This window comes from Pagrus pagrus (genome assembly GCF_965226575.1).
Source record: "Pagrus pagrus genome assembly, chromosome: 24".
Taxonomy (NCBI): Eukaryota; Metazoa; Chordata; class Actinopteri; order Spariformes; family Sparidae; genus Pagrus; species Pagrus pagrus.
The window spans coordinates 18,066,593-18,091,924 of NC_140206.1; the positions used below are offsets into that span (position 1 = coordinate 18,066,593).

The window sequence follows — 25,332 nt, forward strand, 5'->3', positions numbered from 1 at the left end:
AGAATAATCTCACAAGTACTTGGTTTGAATCTTATTGAGGCATTTAATCTTGATCCCAGTCTAGCTATGCCATGCAACCGCTTTAATCACAAGGTATTCTGCTTTTGGACTTTTTTGGCAATCACCTAACAGTTGCCAAACATTGCATTATCAACCATCCTTTGAACTGTAGAAGGGCTTACCCCGATATCCATCTAGTATGGAAAAAGGCTAGATGGATTGTGGTCTGATTTGTGATCTCGTTTACAGAGACGTTGTTATGTGTCCTATATCACATCCTAATATTATGTAGATGTGAGTGACTTGAAACAATGTGTGTCAATGGGGTCAACATACCCGGTTTAATTGGAAAACAAATGTATCTTATCGTCAGAAAGTACTGTTAAGCGCACACATTTCTACTTCAAGTGTCCACAGTAGGAGACAACAGCAGCATCAATAGCTGAGAACTGCTGACTATGGCCCAAAACCATTTCCCAACAGTAGCTGTCACACAAAGAGTAGGTGTTCTGCTTGTTAAACACCCAGCCACAGAGCAACAAAGACTCATAAAAATGTAACAAGCTAAATCCACTGAAACTCACTTTACCAACATTTTAGAGGGAGAGAAGACTTTAACCACCTTTTCAAGCAAACATAAATCCTCATAACCCAAATTCATAGCACATCAGAGCAAGTACACTCACTGATGTAAACAGTAAAAAAAAATGCCATTGCTGTTGGGGGGAGGTCAAATATTAGCAGTACTAAGGGTTCTTGGTGTTTTTTTCACTTTCAGTATTTTTATCAGCCGAACTGTTTTTGCTGATGTAATGCCGCACATGTTTCACATTTTCTTGGACAATAGTACAACAAAATATTAATACATAAAACAGTAAATACATCAAGCTAATTTTTTATTCCGCACCATGTGCAGAATGTGGCTTTGCAATGTCTTCCTTGTATAAGCAGAGACATCCCTGAAAAAATGTCGCCTTGATGACAGCATATGTTGCCCCAAAACCTTTCAGCTTTAATGGTGCCTACACAGATGTACTAATAGCTAAAATAGAAAAATAAATAGAACCAATAAAATCATAATGAAATGTGACATTTCCGCATTAAAATGTCTAAAAACGGCTAGACCATATTATTACGGTTACATATTTTGTTATGTACTTACGTTATCCGAAACATGTCCAGCAATGTTCAAAGTCGGAGAAATCGGTACGCTTTCACAAGGTAATGGTGTGTTTCATTTGGGCGTTTGTCAATACATCTTCTGGGAGCTCCTCAAATGATACGTGAGAGAGTGAGGAAGGTGGTGAACGTGACTAAACATAACATTAATAAAACCTGCCGAGTGTCATTCAAATATTTCTGTGAATAAAATTATTACACTATCAATTCAAATAGGTGTGCTACTTGGGACCAATTTTCCATAATTTTTTTATTTATAACTTGCACTAATACGGGAATGTCAGCACGAAGGTTGAAAACAACATTGGTTTTGTGTCATTCAAACAATCATTTATTAATGGTCCCCAAGTGAAACACCAGTGGTTAAAGGGGCGATGTCGAACTTCTGTGTTGTGCTCTGCTAGCGGAGCAGAGCGAGGCAATGAGACGAGGCATTCGAGAGCGTGCATAAAGTCACATCCTAAGGATGAAAATCCACCCCTAGTCCTTCACAAAGAAATCCATGGTCCAGCAGCATCTAACAATTTTGCCCAAAGACTTGAATAGGCAACCGGGAGGGACAGGGAAAGTCTCATTTTTCATGTCGCAATCCACTCACATATGGCCAATAAAAAAAGTAATTAATACCTGTAAATTACTACAAATTGTCACATGGAGCCTCTTTAAGAGCAATGACTAAGACGTGAGCTAAGTGTCCTCTTATTTCCAATGCTGGGAACTGTGTATGATGCTTTCTAAAATGAGCTGTCAAGTGCCTGTGCTCAAAACATAGGCTTCTCTTGATCTTGCAAAAATTATAAAAGTATCATTCCCCCATTGCTGCCACACTCGAGTGCCATGTGTAATGTGGCTGTTTGGTATGAATGCATCAAAGCAGTTGTTGATAAAAGGCACAGTATCTTGGCATAAAAATAAAAAAATTAAAAAAAAAAAACATTCAAGTTTTGTCATTTGCAGTTGTCAAATGAAAGTTGTTGAAATGTGCACATTATATAATAGTAAACTAACTAAGTGTCAGATGCATGAAGCTGTCAAAGTATCCCAACGGTGCTGGATGCAGTCCTGACTTTACTTCCCTCTGGGTGAAACTGTGAGGAGACGCAGCATCCACTGCCCTCTTCAAAAGGTGCCATGGAAGATTTACAACCTGTCCTCAGGCTTACACCCAAACACATGCAAGATTCATCAGAGCCAACTGAATCTAGATTCACTATGTGCCCAAGTCAGTGCTGCTGAATGAGACAAGACAAAGGGGATGTAGGGTGAAGCCAGAGCTGTAAACTGGGTATTTTTGTTGTACGCACATACATACAAACACCTTTGCTATTGTCTCAAACACAATTGGCCCACTAACACACACGCACATATACACAGTCAAGCCCTTCAGAGGAGTGTGTTGTGGCCAGATGACAGCAGCCGATGCCTGCGTGCTGTGATTTGGAGAAGATCCAGGCTTTGTTTGGCTGCAGACACTGCAGCTGGCTGAGGACAGCAGTTCAATAAGAACAGTTTTACAATGAGTGGCTGCCCATGAGATAAACCTGATTGAGCGGTGTCCTGATACATTTCAGCTGGGTTCACAAGTGCTCATAATCAGAAAGATGATCTCTTTATAAGCAAGGATCAGACATGGGATTTTATCCTGACAGGTTGTATGGTGCTAAGTTATGTACATTTTCTTCACTGATGCTGATTTATAGAGATGGTCATCTCAGTACAATGCAATGTTCTTCTGGAGAAACTTTGGGTCCTTTGGGGTCATCATGTGGTTTCTGGCACCAGGGTGTTGGTTGCAGATCCCAAGGATGCACAACCATATTGGGTTTGACTGGGTATCAATTGGTACTGAATCTGTCATGGTGAAAATGTTGAGCAGATAAATCAAATAATAGGATTTCGGTGTACATTAAACATCAATGATGTCTTATTGTCTTCAAATGGTCAGCTGAGTGCAAATACAAATTGATGCTTAGTGGCATTTTGACATTGACACCAATGATGCCATGGAAAGAAAGAGGCTATTTTAGTTGCTATCAATATGAGTCAGTGATTGGGTGTCATTTTGTCAGTTATGTCAGTTTGTCAGTTAGAATCCAAAAATGTTAAAAATGTCGAAAAATTTGAAAAAATGTCCTTCAATGAAAGTGCTTTAAGAGTTTGAACATTTTGGCTGTACATTGACACTACAGTCCCTCTTACACCTGGAAATCTCAACATTGTTAGATTTAACTGTAGCAGTTGTCACTGGCACATACTGTATAGTAGTGTGTCAGTGACTGAAAAATTATGGCGATGATGATGCTATGGATGTCCTGAGCCAATTCAGATTGGAGCTAATCCAGTGTGAATGCAGCCTTACACAAGGCACTCACAACACTGTCAGAGTCAACTGTCTGACTAAAGTAGCAGTCTTCTTCACTCATAATTATCATATCTAAAAATTATGAAAATTATGGTAGTCCTAAGCCAATGCCTAGGATCGGGATTGGGTCAGATCCAGGTATATTAAGGTATACCCTTAATTGAACCCGTTTAACATTTTACAGACATTACAACCAGCAGTGATGGCATCTTTCTTCATTAGGTTAAGGCATGCTTTATACTGTTACTTCCTCTCTGTGATCACTCCTTCTAGCCCCAAATCTCCAGCAGCATATATGCAGGAGTTTGAAATCATTCTTTTGCATTGTGCAATTGTCAGAAAAATGTGCAGGCACTGACATAAAGAACTGATAGGCTTGGAGGCATACGATTCTGAAGGATCAGACAATTTGGAGCTGGTTCTTAACTGTAATTGGTTCTGGTTTCCCATCCCTTGGCTTTTACAGTGCAAAGTAGGAGGTGCAAAAGTACACCTGCTCCTTCGCTAGTGTCGGAAAGCCTGTTGGAGCGGTGGAAAGAACATTATCGTGAGTACAGTTGGTGACAGATCAGAGCAGCCTCACCACAGAGCATGTTGACCAGCTTTTGTGTTTGCACAAGAACCCTGACAATCCCAAGAACTAGCTAGCTAAATTGATTTCTGAGCAGGAACAACTCAATTAACAGTATATATGATATAAGTCCAAGGGCAACAAAAGGGAAGTTTGTTGTCCTGTAACTAAGAAGCACCTGCTTCAGTGCAAACTGCTGTTAAGAGGTATGGAGAAACCTATTTCAACATAAGCGTTCTCTCCTGCTACTGCTACATTTCCAGGTTGAGGTATTTGCAGACTGTACAGAGATATTACATGCCTCAGTGGAACACATTTCATAGAATACATGACTTTCATAAGTTTCTTATGATTGACTAGCTAACTGTGTAAAAGGATAAAGTGCTTTACTCTGAGATGTTGCTCCTTTTTTTCCCCAGCAGAGCCATTGAAGAAAGAGTACAACAGTAGCAATAGAGTAGGGCTTATATAGTTTTAGCCTTACAGCCGACATGCATGGCTGACACATCATGTGAAACCCTAACAAGCTGATGCTCCCATGTGTCAAACACACATATGAACACACTCCAATTATATATGGCATTAAGGGAAATGGTACATGTATGTGGATACGTACATTTGTGTCCTGCCTGCAGTGGCGAGTGAATAAGTGACAGTGACAGATTGCCCACTGCATCCTTTAAATGATCCTGGAGCCCAGGGCAGCATGAGCGAGAGATGTGTAACATTTCATCATCTCCGTGTGGAGAGCAGAAATAAAGCCAGTGTTGATGACAGACGGACCCTTACAATGGAGGACAAGAATCGTGCATGTACACATATGTGTGTGCGTTAACATCTTATCTCAAAGGTCACATGTAAGACTATATTGTTCAAGGTAGATTCTGATTCTTCTATGTCTTGCTGGGTAGCAACACAACGCGTCAGATTGATGAGAAGAAAATGCTATAAATGGAGCATATTATTGCCACACTGATAACTAGCTTGACAAATCAAGTAGCCACTGACCTTTATAAGGAGTAAGACACTACCCAAAGGCCAGAGCAAAGTGAAAGATACATCAAAAGTAAAAAAGAAAGCCTGAGTCAGTCGAAATGTTCACTGCTCATAGTTTTCACTGACACCTGACACACAAGTCCTCAGGGCAAAGAACGAAGGTTGCGATATGGTAACCTAAGTTCTATAAGTACAGGCAGTGCTGGACTCTACTGGATTCTTTGGGTATAGCTCTCCTCCAATCACACACACACATTGAAAATGTGCATTGTGCATAGTCAGCCAATCAGGGCTTGGCTACTAAGAATGTGTCTCACAGTACATAAGGCAGCATCCCCGCTGTCTTCCATCCGACGACCCTTTCAGCAAGCGGTGTAATAGGTAGAGGCCTCAGTCAATGCTTATACAACTGTAATATCGTCTGACACAGGCTCCGTCCTCTAGTGGACTCTATGGGTGGAGCCCAATGGATGAAAGATCAGGTGCACACAGCCCCCTTTGCAGTCCTGAGCCGTCGTACTAAACAGCACAGACTATGAAATGGAGCCTATTATGTCTCAAAGATAGAATCGTATGAATGGACAGGGCATGGACCATGACTATTTTGAATATGTTCTCGACACTCATCCAACTAAACAGGGCCTTTGAGGCTGCCGAACTGCACATAGTGTGTGCAAGGTCTCTTCCTGCTCACCTATGGGCTTGGGAAATGCTAGGCCGACTAGAAAGGCGCTTCTTCGTCATGTTGTCATCCCCCAATGTCATCTCATCGGAGGCAGCCAGGGGTTGTGACAGCGGTGATCAATCGGTCAGAGCGGACAGCTCGTCTTCCATGGGAAGGTGGCGATTTCAAGCTCTGGCTGGCTCTTGTCACAGCGAAACATCACAATGTTGAAATGCTGCCACCGCTGCTGGCATCAGATCTTGGCATAGTAACTACAGGCCATTGTTAGACATTTCATCTGTTGGTCTGTTCAGGATATGTTGACTTTTTCTTATTTCTTTTTGGGATAAACATGCTGGGTTATAAGCGCAGGAGTACATTTCGTAAATGGGGCATTGGCCGCATAACGGTTAGATAAGTGACCGAAGGAGATCAGATCAGACTGGTTGAACTTGAATGTGTGAATGTGATCAGGGCATTCCTGAAAAAGAGAGCATTGCTTGGTAGATTTCCTTTCTAGACATATAACTAACACTGGATAAGGTATGTTTCCAACATTATGACATTTGGTGGAAGTTTTGATGGAAGCATAAAAGACAACATTGAAATGAATATTGAGATTTTGATTAGTATTTTTTTGGCCAAGATAAAGTTTTGGTTCCTTTCTTATGCACCTTGCGCATAGCTACGTACACTCACACCTTGGCTAGGAATCAAACAGAAATGTTTGCGGATAAGGTACTGAGTGTAAGTTTTATTCACGTAATGTTTAGGCATGTCCGCCAACCTTCTTCCTCACTCTCTTACGAATCATGTTTCCCAGGAGGCTATAGCGACATGTAACTTCATTTATGTAGCACCTTGAAATTCTTGGGAAAATTTTCGAGGCAGAAAATTTGCTTGATTTGCAGGAGGTGCTTGAGCAGTTTCTATAGATGTTTTAAAGGAATAGCTCAAGTACACATTTTAATATCTTCCCAAGAGTTAGATGAGAAGATCAATACCATTTACATTCTGTGTGTCAAGTATGGAGGTGGTATCAGGGTGTGGTTAACCTGGTTTAACATTAACTTTGTCAACGAGTAAACTGCTGGCCCGGCTCTGTCCAAAGTTCAAACATACACCTACAAATGGACTTGGCATTGGCATAGTGCTTTTCCAGTCTACTGACCGCTCGAAGCGCTTTAACACTTGTCACATCACCCATTCACACACACATTCATACACTGGTGGCAGAGGCTGCCATACAAGGTGCCTACTCAGGAGCAAGCAGGTTCAGTATCTTGCTCAAGGATACTTAGACATGCAGCTAGGGGAGTCAGGGATTGGAACCAGTGAGCTTCCGATTACTCGATGACCCGCTCTGCATCCTGAGCTACAGCCACCTCTAAAGATTGGATTGATTAGCAGGTTGCATCTCATTTGTTTAATACACACATGAGCCAAATTATAAAGATAACAGTTTGTGCTTTTAGGGGGAGTTTAATCAGTTTATCCACTGTCTTTTTAGTTTTCTTTATCCATTATGATTTTCCTGATTAGTGGGTGCCAGTTTTGACATGGGTCTATGTACAGGCATGTTGGTACCAAACCTGGAAACCTCACAAGACTCCAGAGGGTCTACCAGATATTTACATTTCTCCGCATTTTCACACTGTGGAAAAAGGTGGTGTGATGTAGTTAAATATGGGTGACAATCCATTAGTGACATGAAATCAGGACACACATTTCAAATTATATGAGTGCCTATACTTTATTTTATATAATGGTTGGGATTATACATCATTTGTTTGTTATAATTAAAAAAATAAATCAAAGGAATTATGTAAAGTTGACTGTCTTCTGTTTGGAGTCGGTGGTATGATTGGTAAATGTATTTAAAAGGCTTTTAGTGAAACTGGTGAGAAAGAAATAACATTTACTGACTGACACATTGCGTTCACAATGGAGGCAGCTATTACTGAGTACTTTTTCATTATGAGATAACTTGCTGCTTTGCTGAGAGTAAAGAGATTGCAATTGGCTCAAAGAAAAGCCCATGGACAGCCCAAGGACTTAATCAAAAAAGTACCATTGAGTCAAAATGAGTGTCTCCAAATCTCCTGCCTGCCTTTGCTTTGCTTGTGATCTGAGGAGGACCCTGCAGCAGGCTTAACCCTCACATTTGAAGTCTTTGGTGATAAAGTATCCAGCTAGGAAAATACAAACAGGGAGGAGGGACAGAGCTGTGTATCCACATGTAAGTTGATCAAGTCATACGCAACACTAGATAAGAGGAATGCGGAGCACTACAGAGTGTGGGCTAAGTGGTTTTAAATCAACCTGGCCATCACTGCACTTTAAACCATCAACTGACCCATAATATTTTGTCAGTTTATCCCAAAAGCTTACCATCTTGAATGTTTTAGGGAGTAGATAAAAAAGCACAAAGTAAGCCTCTCAGCCTGAGCACTGTTTGCAACCTATCTGGACTGTCTTTGAGCATTCACTGAAAACCTTTTAAGGAACCCCGCATCAATACCACAACTTCTCTTTCGCTACAGATGCATCTGTTCTATGAACGACCGAGGCCAGCATGTTGCACAATCAAGTTTTAAAGTATAGAAAAATGAAATTGCTAAAAGGATAAATAAATGGTCAAAAGTCTGCAGCTTGGAAATAGGGAGTTTTTTTTCCCCTCATTTTGGATCGGAGACTTGATTCTTATTATGTGAATCCTTGTAAAGCCCTGATGGTTTCAGAGGGATGAAAGCCAATAAAAGTATGGGGATGGGGCAGGTCGTGAATCATAGTTGCCGTGTTGTTGCAGTATCATTATCTGCACATCCAAAGCTCCCGTGGCCAAAAGGGAATTCACCACCTCTACTCACCCTGTGTGAGAACCTACCCTTACTCTCTCATTTCCCAGTGTAAGCTTTCCTTAATTTACTGCTCCTCCATCAAACTGTGTGGTTTAAAAATTGTCTGTAATTAAAGTGTTATCATAACAACATAAGCCAGTAAAACAAAATCTGTTAATTAAGAAAATCATTATTTTGTATGAAATATGTTTTTGTTACTCTTGAGTTTTCAACACTCCCCTTTCAGATTCAGTGTTCTGTGTATTTTCTGTGCAAATGCAGAAAGGTAATACCATATAACAGCCCGACACCTAGAATTCAATAATATTTTGAGGGATCTGCATTCCGGCAGACCTTCAATGGGTAATAACACAGTCTGGTTTTATTGGACAAGATAATAATAAAAATTATGTGGCTGTGATAACATGCAGTTTAAGGGCTTAACATATACTCGTAGAATCCAAGTTACATCCAGTCATTACTCTATTCCTCGGTAATGCTGACTTGCAGAGCACCCCAACTTCTCTGCAGTCATCTGCAAGAACTGACACAAACGTCTTCATCTACTCCAACCATCTGAGGAAGTGAGGACCCGGTGGATTAGCTTCATTTATGATGGAAATGTCCCCACAACAACTGGAAAACTCTCATGTGCGCAAGCCATTTTTCTTCAGACTACTTTTTCAACGGGTGCCAGCAACATAAAAAGCCAGATCACCATGGTGAAATTAGTTTTAGGTTGGATATTTGACTTCGACTACTATTGAGGTCAAACTTGGAACTTGTAAGTTTTGACATTTTCCAAAATATTCTAGCACAATGGAGCAATGTTGGAGAAAAGAACAGTTAAGAGAAATTGCATGACTGTTAACCCTCGTTTGATTAAATAATCACAGTAGTCGGTGAGATGTGGGAAGCCAGATGAGGCTCTGTTGTTAATATTACACGAAGCTACTTCTGCTCAGTGATCCTTGCCAGTATGTGTGTCTATTGTTTCCATTTGTAAATGTGCTTTAAAGACAAGCCCCCTGGTACACTAACTATAATACTTACCAACATACACTGATCAGCCACAAAATTAAACCCACTGACAGGTGACGTGAGTTACATTGAGCATCTTCGTTCTGCTGAGAATCCTTGGGTCCCGGCATCAATGCGGATGCCACTTGACATGCACCACCCATCCAGATACCATTGTGGACCAAGTACTACCCCTCATGGCAAGAGCACTCCCCAATGGAAGTGTCTCCCCCAGCAGGACAATGCACACTCAGGAACTGCTCAATGGACATGACAAAGAGCTCAAGGTGTTGCACTGACATCCAAATTCCCAAGATCCCAATATGATTGACCATCTGTGGGATGTGTTGGATCAAGTTTGATCAATAGAACAAATCACATGTTGGCCTTTACCTCATTTTTATTCATATTTGTATAAAGATTGAATACCTGGATGGTAATTAACTCAGGAGTAATGTTTATGCTAAGTTGGCTATTTTAGACTTAAAGGAATAGTTCACTCTAAAACGAAATTCAGTCATTATCGACTCACCCTCATGCTGATGAGAAGTCCAGTGTAGTTTCTGATTGCTCAAAGAGACCGGCGGGGGTACCCTCCGGCAGCAATAATCCATATAATGGGCGTAAATGGTGCCCGAGAAGAAAAGGTCCATAAAACTACACAAAAACTTTGTAATATTCCTCCATACTGCTCGTCCGCTGCAATCCAAGTGTCCTGAAGTGGCGACATCCAGAGTTTACTCGAAACAACGTCATTTAGTACATTTTCTATCCTTAACAGTCACTATACTATATTTGCCTGGAGGCACACTCCTGCATGCACGCGAGTCTCCCTCTCTCCCCCATAAATACCGGTGTGTATGTATCGCGAGTTCTTGTTGATCTTGTCTGGCGCGGCTTCCGTAGTGCAAACGGCTGTGAGGGAGACTCGCGTGCACGCGGGAGCAGTGTGGAGTAATATTACAACGTTTTTGTGTAGTTTTATGGACCTTTTCGTCTCGGACACCATTGACGCTCGTTATATGGATTTTTGCTGCAGGAGGGTACCCCTGCGGGTCTCCAGCTGCACTTTGAGGAATAAGAAACTACACCGGACTTCTCATCAGCATGAGGGTGAGTCGATAATGACTGAATTTTGTTCTAGAGTGAACTATTCCTTTAAGTACGTGTTATGTCTTGGACAATGGTGTAGGTAATATAAAAATTAATTCCCTCTCCTCTCTACCAATAGCATATGCTTCATGTAACATTTTGTGCTGGAATCGAAGTGACTGGATAGATATAAATAACCATTTTACATGGCATGCCCTTTAGAAGGACATGAATTAAAATAAGAGAACAGTGACAGCGTTACTAAGAAACACAGCCTCCGTCACAACAGTAAATTATATTTTCTGAGAATTATCTGTTTTAAACGTCATCTAACCACAGGCAATAAAACTATGGAACACATGGGATGACAATTCAAAATGACGCCTGAGTGAGCAAGAATTTAAAAATTGGAAAATATAGTGCTGCCTTGATTTCACTAACATCCATGAGTGTCTGTCTCATGTCTTAAGAGCAAAGTCCTTAATTGGGAACTGAGGAGAGAAGGTCCTTGCAGGGTGAGCCTGACCAACCAACAAGATCTGCAGAACATCTGAAAAGAATCCCAGTTTATCTAGTGGGTGTTCCTCTGGAAAAATCCTCTCATACACACAACTGATTTATTTGAAGTTTATGTTTTTTTTGTTGTATAAACAGAATAACATATCGATAGTTAAAAGGAGCAGTGAACAAAGAACAAAGACGCCAATCAAGAAAGATGAGAAAAGAAAGAACTGAGCTTTGTGGTTTCAGCAGCAGAGCCTTGTGTCTGCCTGGTACTGCTGACTTCCTCAGATTGTGTTTATTTTGTCATTTTTCCTTGATTTGTGTACTTCTACCATGGGTGAATATGCCATGTAGTTAAATCAAATTTAAAGTTCTTGTGATGACTTACAAAGTTTTGCATGTTCGGGCACCTAACTACATCAGAGATCTACTGCAGCCTTGCGTCACCTGTAGGCCTTTAAGGTCGTCCGATCAGGGCTTTGCTGGTAGTTCCTTGATCTAGGCTTACAACTAAACGAGTCAGTGCTTTTGAGGTTGTGGCTGCTGAATTAAGGTAGGACAACTTGATGCGGATCCTACATCTGGTGAGCTTAGATTATGGTTTAGCAGTTATGCGTGGTTTGAAATTTAGAGTAATACAAGGCTATCGAGTTTGATATTAGATTAGGCTTAATTAAATTAAAGGAGACTGTTGGGTTAGGGTTAGGGTTACACACAACTACAGTGATTGTCTGATGGGCTCGGAGCACTACTCCTTTTGACTCAGTGCAGCATTTGCATTGCCACCACAACTTTGCTACCTGCTTGAAAGTGTGTCTTTAACTAATCATGCGCTTGTCTCGAATCACCCCTAATAAAGTGGCTCCGCTAATTTGGTCACAAACACATTTCATTTCCTATAACTTGTTCACAATTGAGCCCCCCGTTATTTAATCATTTAAAAGCTTTTGAAGAAGAAAGCAGTACAGGAAATGTTGTGTTTTCACCTGCAGTAAACATGACTCCTCAAACAGCTGAAAGTGAACCCGATGAAACAGTAAAACACAGCAGATGTTTGAAAGAACAAACAGGACGAGAGAAACCAAAGAGATTCAGTTAGAAGTTACAAAAGTTCTGAGAGCTGAACACACTGACTTTTAGAAACTCTTTCTCTCAGGTTTCCTGCACAGACATGAGTTGAGTATCGATTTGCAACACACACTTGTTTGAGGTGTAGATTGGTGCTTGTTACAGGTGGGCCGCATTCAGGAGAATTCATGGCAGCCCGCTTGGCCCTACTCCGGAGCCAGGACCACAGACACCTAAGGGAACTTGTATCCCAACCAAAGCCGAAAAAAATCCACAGGAGCGAGTTCAGAGGACACTCTGACAGCAGGCACATGAAGCGTGAGTAGACTCAGCAACACAACGAACATACACCGCAAAGGTAGAGATATATGATCTTTGGAAAGCGCGGTGTAGAAACATTGAGCACTTACCATTTAAAAAGTGACCTTAACCACTTCCCTACAGTACATTTAACATTTTCACATAAAAACTTAACTCAGAGATATACATTTGCAAATCTATAGGCTGGTGTGAGGTGAATATAGTAAGCTTTGTCAGACCAGTAATGGGCCAATTTAATGTTCAGATAAAAATGTTCATGTCTTAATTGTACCTGATTTGAATATCTGGATTATAAAGCCTTCCCCAGGTGTAATGTCTTGTATGATTAATGGCGGGGGAAGAACTAGTTCTGTCTGCCCCTCTCCCTCCCTATCAGTGTGAGCATGAACTAGCTCACTTTCATGTTTCATTAATCTTATTCAGGCTGCTGAGCACACCTTTGGTAAAATCTCCTGTCTCATCAACAGTGTTACTTTGGAGTTGTGAAAAATGTCTCTGCTCTCCATGGAAAAGAGAGCAGCGCTTTTTCTTTTGCTTTTGGTCAGCTCAGACAGCAACGCCGACACCACATTACTCACCTGTGAGGCCACTGAACTGCAGTGTTCACTGTGAGGGACATGAGGTTTTCTCTGCTCTGCCCCTGGCATTCTGAATATCACATTAAATCACATCATGTAATATATTTGCTTTGCTGCAGGGGACATTTTCATAGAATCATACTGAAAAGGAAACACTACAGCCTTCCCGTGTTGCATCACTTTAACAGTCATGTGTTAAAAGCCTCTGATACTCGCCTGTCAAGGTTACGTTGAAAATATGCTTAGAATTTCTACCACACAAAACACTTTACTTATTACAATGCTTATTTGTAAATGGTAAATGGACTTGCATTTGGGTCATCAGATGCCAACTCACCCAGAATTAAGAAATTATGGTAAGAAAAATCACGTAAATATACATTCACAATGTATATCCAAGGTGAGTTGATATGGAATGACCCATTTATAATGTGCTTTTCCAGTCCATTGATCAATCAAAGCACTTTACAACACTCATCACATTCACCCATTTACACACACATTCAGACGCAGATGGCAGAGGCTGCCATGCAAGATGCCAACCTGCTAATCAGCAGCGATACAGCGCTTCTGAACCAAAGTGCCCCACAATATTTCTCTGCCTAGCCATTCACACATCCACTCACACAACTATGGAACAGCCACTGGGAGCAACTTAGGGTTCGGTTTCTTGCCCAAGGGTACTTCTGGGATTGAGCCAACGACACTCCGGTTAGTGAATGACCCACTCTACCTCCTAAGCCAAGCTGCACCATTTTTGCGTATTACAAGGAGAAGTTGATTGAATTGTCATGGTAGTTTCCTCAGTTATACAATTAACCTTCTGCTGTCTTTATCTTTCTTGTGAATGTAGCAAATGGCACTCACAATATATAATTCATTCAGGTTTTAGTGAAATTCAGTTCGTAGTGTTGATGAAGGTTCTCAGTCATCCAGGTCAGGATGATGTCTTGAAGATGTTTCACCTCTCATCCAAGAGGCTTCTTCAGTTCTGACTCTAGGTATTAACAAAAACCTTACACTACTCATCAATGAGTAGTAGTGTAGTGGAAATGGATACAATGGATCAATGACTTATATTGATTAAAAAGCTTGAGACAAAATCAGTCATATAAAACTGCTTTTTAAATATTTCGCTACAGTGTACACTTTGGGTCCTTTCACACGTCCAACATTTTTTTTTTCTTTTTTAACATTACCTGCAGTAACTTGTCTGCTTCCAGCTGGCTACCTGAGTCTGGTGCTGCGTGCACTTTGACATTATGAAGGAAAAAAGAAAGTCATTTTCTCCCAGTCTAAAACAAAGCTTGTGAAAAACAAGCTCAGGAGATCTAGCGGCGAGACTTTGTGTTCCTAAGGCTACCTTGTGTTTAGATTGTACTCAGAAATTCAAATGCACCGGGAAAGCATCTGTGGTTGATGCCGCCCTCATCTAGTGGGACTGAGGATGCTTAGAAATGTAATGCCCTCTCCAGAAGGCCCTCGGTGAGGGGAAGCATACTGTATTTTGAAACAGTTTATCAAACTCAGTAAATCGCAAAGCTGTTTATTTAATTTCTATGCACTCATACAATAAATATACAAATGTCAATTCGATGGTACACTGCTTCATAAATAAAGAAAAGGGAAAACCAGAGAGACGTGTACACTATAAGCAGTTTCCACTGTATTTTCTGGTAGCAGCAGGTGAAGCGACGGATGTTGACCAAACAGTAGTTCAGAATCTGCTTGTTTAGTCTGTCTCTGACGCTAGCCAGCTGTCCCCCTCAAGAAAGACAAACAGCAGAAACGGAGTAATTAGTATGCAGACTTTGGCTTTGCTAACAATTATTAAAGTGTGTGTGGTACATGCTATTGTAGCATCTGGCACTGACAGTTGATGGCTGTATGGGATACTCCCACACATATATAACCTGTATTTTTTAAAAATGCATAATGATTGCAAGCTTTAATGTGGTTTAAGGCTTTTGTTATTCTTGCATTACTGCCAATACGATGTTTTACTAACGTTTATGTGTTGCCATATTTCTGGAAATGTACGTAAAAGTATTTGATTACCAAGTCGAGGTCTGTCTGTGTGGACTTACATCTGTCTTTCTGCCCGTTTGTCGTGTCTCTTCATGACTAAAAACAAGCCGCTGTAGTTTTTTCCTCAGAGTTAAGATTAGGGCAGGAAGAACTGACAATTGGATGTGTGTTATTACCATAAGGCTGCTTCTCCTGTTTACCCCGTCCTCTCCACCCTCCTCCCTCTAGCTTTGCCTCTGTCTGCTCGCCTTCTCGCTCCCTCTGTTTCGTGTCTCTGCCGCTCACCCCTCCTTCTCTCCTCTGTCACGGAGTGGGAGCCAGGGAGTGACGCATCATCATTCGTTATTCCACTGAACACTCTGTCGATTCCCCCTCTGAGCCTCAGTTTCATATCTCATCAAGAAAAATGCCAGCCCTAACTGTGGCTGGCTCCAGATTAAAAAATCAGGTGTGCAGTGCCACAGGCAGACCTATTTGCAGCAAAAAAAAAGCCTTTTAAGTGAGCGGAGAGGAGATAGCGAGAAAATATCTATTGGATGCCTCAAATTTCCCTGTTAAATTAGGCTGTAAATATCCAAATGCAGTATGAGGAAGATGCAATCATTGCTCACTTTTTGAATGATTTCTTTTAGACTGCACCTTGGTTTTTGTATTATACAGAGGCCATTTGCAAGTGCAGGGTTTTCATAGTTAGATGTAATATATGGTCCCTATTTCCTTTTTTTAATAAGGTTAAGGTTTATGGTATCAGTGATGGCGGATTTGCTGAAGGATGAACACCCGATGTAACTGTATATTGGGGAAAAAAGACCAGTTTATCACATAAAACTATGCTCTTACTTGTGTAGCAGCACAATCAAAATATATATCATGTATTAAGGGTTGGCAACATGTGGCTGATTAGATAATTTTATGATCAGATATCAAAATTTAAGTAATAACTTTATGGATTTGACACTATTTCTTATAGTCATGTTATTTGTGGCAAGAGATTAATAAAAGTTGGCTGCCTTTCTGTGGAGCCTAATATTCAGAATATAAATAGTTTAAAGCCCAAACAGAATAAAAAATGCTTAATATAAACACCTCGGTCAGAATAAACAGGCCCAAACTGCAGAGGGGTAGTTTACACGTTTTCATAAACCGATCAAAAGAAAAACTGTACCATAAAAACATTTTAACCTGGCTGTGTTCTTTTTGTTCATATCCTTGATCTTGACTTAAATGCATGGGGACGTACATTTTCCACTTCCAAAATGTGTTGGCTTCCAGGCAGAGTTTTGTTTTTGATACAAACTCTTGAAGAACCCATCCTTTTGGACAGATAGAGGGTAGGAAAATAAGAAATAGCAAGGCAAGGCCATGCAAGATGTCTTGAGAAAACAAAAGTGGATCCAACCCCACCAACTTCCCACTTTAGGAAAGCATGGACAAAGTAATGGGAGAAAGGACACTGGCAACTGTCGCCGACCCTTGTGTGGATGTGGGTTTTGAGGATATATCGTGTGATGGGGAGACTCCCGGTACTTTGGATGATATTGAGGCTAGCGTTTGCACAGTGCATTGCCAAGTTAATCCTGCCCATCTTTCTCTAGTGCCTCGTTACATCCTTGAAAAAGTCCTGGACTTACTACCACCACTACAGCTACTACCTCACCAAACTTGGCATGTAGTGCAAACTAAGCTTGCACTACATGCTATGTAGAAGAACATGTAATATTCACTTACTAACTGTGGACTCATCTATTTAGCACTTTTTTTGGCAAAACAAATTGCACTCTAATTAGGCCCTATGGTGTGTATTAGGAAATTGGAATTATGATACAGACCATACACTCTAGACTGACTGACAGATCCCCCATTGGAAGGCTCGGGGAGGGCCTTATAAATTTTCCAGTGGAGGTCATTCCAGTTGTCAAAAAGGTTAAATATGCCCTGAGATGCTGAGGAGTCTGGACATGGTGTGGCTATCCTGGTAGACACACCTCTGTACTGACAGTTCCTGTGGACTGGCTGAGGTGGTGATGGTTCCCTTTTTTTAAAAAGGGGACAAGAAAGTGTGTTCCAACTGTTGAGGGAATGCTTATGCCAGTACTTGAAAAGTGACTCTGAACCGGCTGTTTATGCCTGAATACGTGGGACATGCCAAAATAGGTCTGATCCATGGGTCTTGCAACCCTGGAGGATGCACAAGCAATCATGCTTTTGTCAAACTTGCAGTCACATAAATAGTTAAAAGTTCCATGCAATCGGATGATTTTTCATTTCCCTATTCATCTTAATTTCTTTTTCATAAAAAAAAGCTGATAAGTTGACCATATTTTTATAAATATTAGGATCATATCGTGAATCGCAATTATTTTGTCCCGGATAATCATGACATGATGCCTAGTCTTTATATATTTGCTCTGTTAGCTAAAATGCTTTGATAGCTGACACTGCTTTATGCAAGTTCAGGTAAGATGTAAATAACAGAATGTCAAGGGCTTATAGACACAAAGCAATACCTTTTATACATTCAGTTAATTTGCATTCACGTTGAATGCAATGACTATTGGGAGTGGTTAGCTGTTAAGAAGAAGAACACCATATAAGAGATCCTTTTCATGTTTTAAAAAATCCAGTTATTTCTCTCTTTTAACAAGTTTCCAGTTCCAAGGGCATGTTGCCAATTCAATCTTTGTGAATGGCCGTCCTGAACAAAAGTGAATAGAGGATGTGCTAGTTAAAGGTAATGCTTCAACAAGGGCACGGAACATTCAAGTCTCGGGTTCCAAGCACACTGACTGACAGAGCAAGATCTGAATACATTCATTCAAGTATAGATGTGGTCAAGCCCTTATAGTGTAACCTAACACCAGACTGAACAGTGATGGTTACAGTTTTACCCCTGCCCACACCAGCATCACTGGTTAGTTTCAATCAGAAGTGTGTTTTGTTACACACCCTGCAGTGATGCGAGTACACTTCTGCATCACTTCAGCAAGGTAAGACCTCACTAGAGGTCAGCAAATATATCATTATTAGCTGCTTTTATGTTGCTCTTTAAAGTTCACCCTCCAATTCAGCTGGAACACTCCATCCTCAGCATATCTGAATGAGATGTATGCCTGTCATGATAACTACAGCTTGTTGATAGCTTGTCTATATGCCACACAATATAACCTTATTATAATAACCTTATTATAATGACAGGCTATGGGGGGGCAGTATACTGGTTTCATCACCGTCACCAGTGTCACGTTCTGCTACGACATGGCATTATGCAATACATCATAAGTGGTTTAGCATGTGGCTGTGATAACAGTTAGGTAAAAGGATTAACATGTGATCATAGAACTATAGTTACATCCAATAACTACTGTTTTCCTCTCGAACATGATCCTCGCCAGTATGTGTGTCTGTTGGTGCCATATGTAAATGTACTTGATCGACAAGCCCCATGGTACACTGAGTATTGTACGTAAAATACATAAATCTACTTTGGGTGTTCTACAAATAATATCTGTTGAAACGCCTAATCCTACCCCTTGTCTAACTCTGAGAATGAATCACATAACATTTACTTATTAACCTACATTATCTGGCAGCCTGCGCCCCTGATATCACATGAATATTAACATATTTTAAAAATATTTTTTCTCTCTTAAGAAACGTTGCCTAACATTGCAAATAGAGAGAAAAAGACTCATATATGAGTATCCCTTCTATTTTGTAATACCGTGATAAAATATTGTCACTTCAATAAAAAAAGACTATTACCATGGCTACTTTATTATATCAACTTTTCATTCCAATAAAATAGTTTCGAAAAACAAGTTGCGATGCCTGTACATTTTAGTTTATATGATGGAATACTGGCATTAAAATGGGCCACCAAATTTTTTAACGGACATTATTTTTCTCTGGGGGGATGCGTGGCCGACGCTAGCTAGCCATATTTTCTCCTACTGGCTGGCTAGTCCATATTCTTGTTGCTCATGTGTTGTGTTTACTGCCACAGAAGAGGAATAATGTTGTTGTTTTAAGTGCTATCTTGTTTTTTTAGCTGCTCTGAATGAGTGGCACAAACTGGCTCCACTGGCTCCTCTTCCTGTTTGGTTGTGTAATGGCAAAGTTGCTTCCTTTGTGCTAGAACCTGTCCTTTATTTTTCTGGGTAAAATCCATCCCAGTTGTAGAGCGAATAGCACAGTGAAAACGTGGTTTATAGGGAACTAATGCTGTATGTATGTACGCAGATGGTGTCATTTTTCTACAGCCATTACAATGTGCAATCAGTATTTAATTCAAAGTTTTTTCTATTGCCGATTTAAAGTCCTTTCTAGAACATTTTAACTGTGATCTCCAACTTCTAAAAGAAATGGACACCAGTCCACAGCAGTCCTCTTTGTCCTGCTCTTACGACAGCTTTGTCAACAGCTTCTATAACTCCTGGAACATGATCCCTATGAGCCCTGATCACTTTCACTATTATCAATCAAACAATAAATCATTAACGGAAAAAGATTATGATTTATAGGTGACAATGTGTATCACATACAGTATATTTCAAGCAGGACTGTACACAATTAAGAGATTTAATGAAAATGCAAGCATGACATTAATTACATATTGAATTATTAGCTCATGCACTGAACAACGATCAAGGGTGGATTTGTTCAAATTTGCAAAATACCACCATTTTTAACATATGCTTTACAGTGCGAGTGTTTTCATGAAAGTAGGTCAGACCTCACACAGTTATTTGGTGTCTTTTAGTGAGATATTTGGCAGCTATTTTAGAGTGACTCAACACAGCAAACGGCTTCCAGAGAGTCTGAAAATATATATCTTAAACAGCCCGTGAACCCTGAAAGCACACCACTTTTGATCAAAGTGCCAGAGTAGAAGTGTGTGTCTGTCAGTGCAGAGAGCGGCTGACATCAGGCCCTGTCTGCATTACTGCAAATGGAACACATTAGCTGCAAATAAAAAGCTATTGGCTGACATACAGGCAGCTAAATACGACTAGATCGACGGAAGACAAACTGCCTGACATGCTGCTGACATATAGTTCTACATCTGCTCCGTGTGCTGAAACACATTTTGTGTCACATCTAAGCTCTGATCATATTATCAACGCATGATCTATACCCGGTCTGAAAAAAATCATTTCATATAGCTATCACCACACCATTTTTCTCTTCTATGCGGCAAAAAAAAATTATTTGAATAAAAAATTCAGTTGAGACCAAAAATGTTTAAGGGCTCTCTGGAACGGACTACTGAATAGGTCCAGTCGAGAAATCTGTTACCCTCTGTTATCTCGGGATGCGCTTAATTATCAGCCTGATATTGGGAAATTTATCAGCTATTTATCAGTATCAGTTAAACTGTAGATGATAAATACAGACGATAATATTTTACCAAATTGCTTTAATGGACACAGCAGGTGGCTGTTTGTAGCTTGAAAGTCGGCTTGCACTCGGCCAGAGAACACAGAGACGAGATGTTTTTTACAGTTTCAAAGGAGGACAACATGATAGGAATTTGTAGGACATGTTCTTCAAAGGTTCAGAGAGGAGGGAAAAAGTCTTAATATCTTAATAATATAATATACTGAAATTTAATTACCCAACTGCTCACTCCATCTTACCCACCTTCCAACCTTCAGGTGTGCATAAATGACTGTTCTGAACGTATTTTAAATTACATAAATGTGAAATTGTATTCCTAGTTTTCTCTACATCAATTACTGACCCACAACTCCACCCATTATTACATATAGGCTCAGAGCTGCTGCCAGGCAGTACGGCAACAGCTTGCAGTGGCAGGGCATTTATCAAATAAATAAATTATAGATGTAAATAAAAAAAACAGATACTGAGTGGCCACTTAGGTACATCTGTAAAATCAAATGTAACCCCTTATAGCAGCTCAGCCATATATTCTGCCTTTACAGCGATAGCAATGTTCAGTTTTCATTGACACTGTGAGTGAGTCTGACACTCATGGTGCATTCAGGTGCACATCACAAGCTCTTAAATCTACAGTGCTTTGTACGGCAGAGTGCATGGGTTGGGGTTATACATAATATTATTTTCCTTTGTTTAAATACAAAGCTACATCTGTTACTACGTTCCTGTTCTCTCTCACTACAGCACTTCTAATAATCAGATGCTAGAATATTGACAATATTTCTCAATCATATTTTTGTACACCAGGTCCTCAGCAGCCTCTCTAAAATTTATAAGTCTAATAAGTTGTTTTACTGCAGTATTTTTCAATATTTAAATACCAAAGATGTGAGAGATGTGATGAATTGAATGGTGACTATGAGTGCTGGTCTAATGGTAGATTTATTATCATCACTGAGGTACCTTGGCCAAGGAGGTTGGTGCGGATCCAAATAAAGGGACGGATCCAGGAATGTTTTCCCCCCACTTTCTTTAACACTACTAAATAGATATTTTTCATATATTTGAGTACAATTTGATGTGGATGCTGGATCTGGTGAACTGAAATTATGGCTAAGCGGATATGGGAGGTTTGAAATAGGATTAGACTTGATTGAATTAAAGGGGAGGTATTCGCTCTCCTGAGTGCCATTCCTGTTTGAACTGCTTCAACCAAATCTGCCTGTAGTCACCTCCGCTCACAGCTTTCCATTAAGATTAAATGCATTTATACAGCATTTGAAATAAACCTAGCAAAGTGTTGACCAAGCAGAGCCTATATTTATGTGAAGAAGCATGACTTCAGCGATGGTACACCTGTAATCTTAGTGGTTACCTTCGCTGGAGAGACTGGAGGGCTGAATCTGCTGGCACAAACCAGGAAGGAGTCAGGTTGAGGTTTGCTGCTCTTCACGTCGGGATCGTCACCCAGAACGATGTGGTCAAACAGACTGAAGAAGTCTCCGTGTTGGCTCGTCTTCAGCTTGAACGTCACACCGGCAGAACTGGTTGCCACAGCAATGGGGATATTGTGCTTCTTCAGATGGTGGACCAGTTTCTCCACACCTAGTGGTACACATGACCATACTGAAATGAGACTTAAGGTTCATACTAAGGTTTATATAAAGAGTTTTTCGCGATGCAAGGCTGATGTTTGAAATAAACCCCCTGTAGATATGGAGCTCCTTCCCAGACATTGCATATGTTTTATATTTTCATTCTTACTTTTAATTTCAATGGTGACCAGATGGCGGAGCAGAGCTGTGGGAGGATTTTAATCTACAGATTCAAGGATGTCAGTCCATAAAACCTGCAATAAAAACTCCCTCAATGAACACACTCCTTTAACCTGAAGAGAACATGGTCACTGAACAGATCAATTTGTAGATATCGCTGCTCCATGCTACCACTTCATTACATTTCTGAATCCTATAGAGTCTGCAGAATTAACTGTATATGTCACAAAGCTTGGCAAGGCTATCCAGTGGAGGCAGTATGTCAGGATGTGAGGCACGACTCTGTAGGTGCTGAACAAAGGTCTCTAGTTCTGAAGAACTAATACGAGCTTTACACCATTTTCCCCACACACAACGACTGAGATGACTGCTTCACGGCCGCCATGTTTGGTCACATAGTAAATATACTTTTTAATCCTCCATGTAAATACAAAATAGCTGTATATGTGTTTAAACAATGCTGCTTGTGTCACAGCCACCAGTCTACATGAAGGAATTAAGCTTATTTGTTGGTCATTTTGCAACACAGGGTTTCACAATGAAATGTAAGTTGGAGCTGCTTCACGCTACACACAGAACATATATGCAAAGTATTTTTATTTATGCTGTTGCCCCACAGCAAGAAGGTCCTGGGTTCGAGACCTGGCAGAGCCTTCCTGTGCGGCGTTTGCATGTTCTCCCTGTGTCTGCGTGGGTTGCTCCCACAATCATGCAAAAACAGCGTTACGAGTTGTTCTAAATTGTCCGTAGGTGTGAATGTGAGCGTGAATGGTTGTTTGTACATATATGTCAGCCCTGTGATGAACTGGCAACTTACAGGGTTCAGCTGGGTTCGGCACAAATAACAAAATTCTTAAGGGGTGCATTTGGCCCACTGGCCTATCGGCTCAACCCTAGCCTGGGTGTACCAGCATGCACTGCATGTGACATTCTCAACAGTGAACACTTGCTCTTTGCTCAATGCTCTGTTACAAATCAAGTACAACATGATATTTAAAGCATGAACTGCAGGCATTAATTGATTAATGAGGTTATGCGTGACTGCTGCACCTACCGAATCACCATCCTTATGTAACACGAATGGACACATTATTGAGTACTTTACTTTAAGAGCCAATTTCCAGTGTTTCTTCATTACAGCAACAGCAGGTCTTTAAGATAATTAGACTAATTACACCTTGAGATAAAGTAGCACAAAGGATTAAAATAACCTTGCTCAGACATAAGGCCATGACTCACCACGTATAAAACTGAAATCTTAACTGTCAGAAACAACTTGTCACAGCGGAGGCCTACTTGACTTGGTTATTTTTTTTTTTTTTACTTTTTCCAGTAAAAATTAATCATCAGAAAGAAATTGTAAAGTGCAACTGTAGCACTGAATATCAGAGCAAAAAATGTATGCACACGTCCCAAAAGTTGCATGGCTGCATACACAGGCACACAGGCAGAAGAAGCATCACTCCTGCCTGTAGAATAAAGACAGCAGCCCATATAAGAGCTAATGTTAGGCTGCCCTTCAGCTGCACTTCACTGATTCTTCATCTTTTAGTCTAATTCTTTTGTGAGCGGCCTAAATGTGGTGCTGGATGTCATGTCAGGAGGAGTGGCGTACCTGGCATGAGCTTGGCAGAGGGAAAGATCTTTTCCTGTATTTGTCTGGTTTCAGCCAGAAGTTCCTCAGCTGTCATGGGAAGCTGCAGAGAGTCCCGAATAATCTGGCAGGCAGCCACAGCACTTTTACCCATCACTGACGACTTCACGTCCCACGTGTACCGCTTTCCAAAGCGGTCACAGACTTCCTGGAAGGACACAGTGTAGAGTCGCTCTGTGTCTGAAGTGAGAATACAAAAAGAAAATGAATAGCGTTCAATTAAACGTAGAGTCATTCATTAATGTGGGATCTAATATGAATTGCAAATGAGCAGACGAGACAGATAACAGCTGAGTTTGACCTCAAACTGGAAAAGTCAGATGTCAAAAGTGCAGCATCTTCATATATAGACAACAGTATTCAAAATTCAGATATACATTAAATGATAGCCAAGTTGTATCATTTCACAGACCAGTCAGTCCTAATGGTGCATTAGTATCAAGCTTATCATCAGTAAAATATAATTCATTTTTATCCTGTTCAACCCTTTAATTGTGCACGTCTGATTAATAGATAAGTTGTCAGTGAAACTTCTGGCTTGAAAATTCGTAAAGTAACTTAACACACTAAACATCTGATTTCTGACATTAAAAGCACCGACAGCCATTTTAAATATAGGCCGAATTCACCTCCAGATGACACCGTTATAAGAACTATATCAGTTGATTCTCGGAGTGATTCGAAATTGTAGTTGTGTGCAAAGAAATCATAATTTATTTATTTTTCCCATGGAGTTCGTCATGCCACCTTCTAACTGACTAGCCTACGGAGTGAATGAATGAGATTCTGTATCAACGTAGCTTTAGCACAGGTGCAACCTCGTATGAGACGGTGAAAGAAAACAGGCAGAACACACAAAGTAATGTAAAGACCTAAAAGTAATCCATCCATGTCGAAAATGACATGGCTCACAGGTTTGTAGGAGCCGCTCGACACAGACATGTTTCACTCAGAGGTAGTTCCGCGTCCACCGGCAGGACGGAGGCGGGGGCCGGTCAGAGCCTACCCCTGAGCTGAGACAGCACCGCACACGGAGCTGGAGACGACACGTAGCGCTGCAACAACCCCCGACAACACGCTCACACACAGAATCCTCTCCGACTGGCTCGGTTAAATACCAACCACAGGATAAATTACATGTTTCAGTCTGAAATGGCGCTTCACCCTGTTCAGGGATGCATTTTAGTCGTCCCGGCGCACGCAATGGCTGCTGGGAAATGAAGTCCGCGCTTGTTCCTGTAGCATTTATATTCTCTTCTCAACCATTACTAGGGTAAGATTAA

General features: G+C 40.7%; 1 protein-coding gene across 1 annotated transcript in view; it reads right to left on the reverse strand.

Annotated features, from left to right (window-relative positions):
* Nucleotides 1-25,044, reverse strand: part of pudp (pseudouridine 5'-phosphatase) — a 39,507-nt gene extending 14,463 nt beyond the window's left edge. Inside the window, exons 1-3 of the mRNA XM_084347130.1 lie at nt 24,922-25,044; nt 24,011-24,229; nt 21,996-22,225 (exon numbers count right to left, since the gene is read on the reverse strand). Coding sequence (XP_084203256.1) covers nt 21,996-22,225; nt 24,011-24,229; nt 24,922-24,991 — 519 coding nt within the window. The 5' untranslated portion in view covers nt 24,992-25,044. The remainder of the gene's footprint in view (nt 1-21,995; nt 22,226-24,010; nt 24,230-24,921) is intronic.
* Between the last annotated feature and the right edge of the window lie 288 nt (nt 25,045-25,332).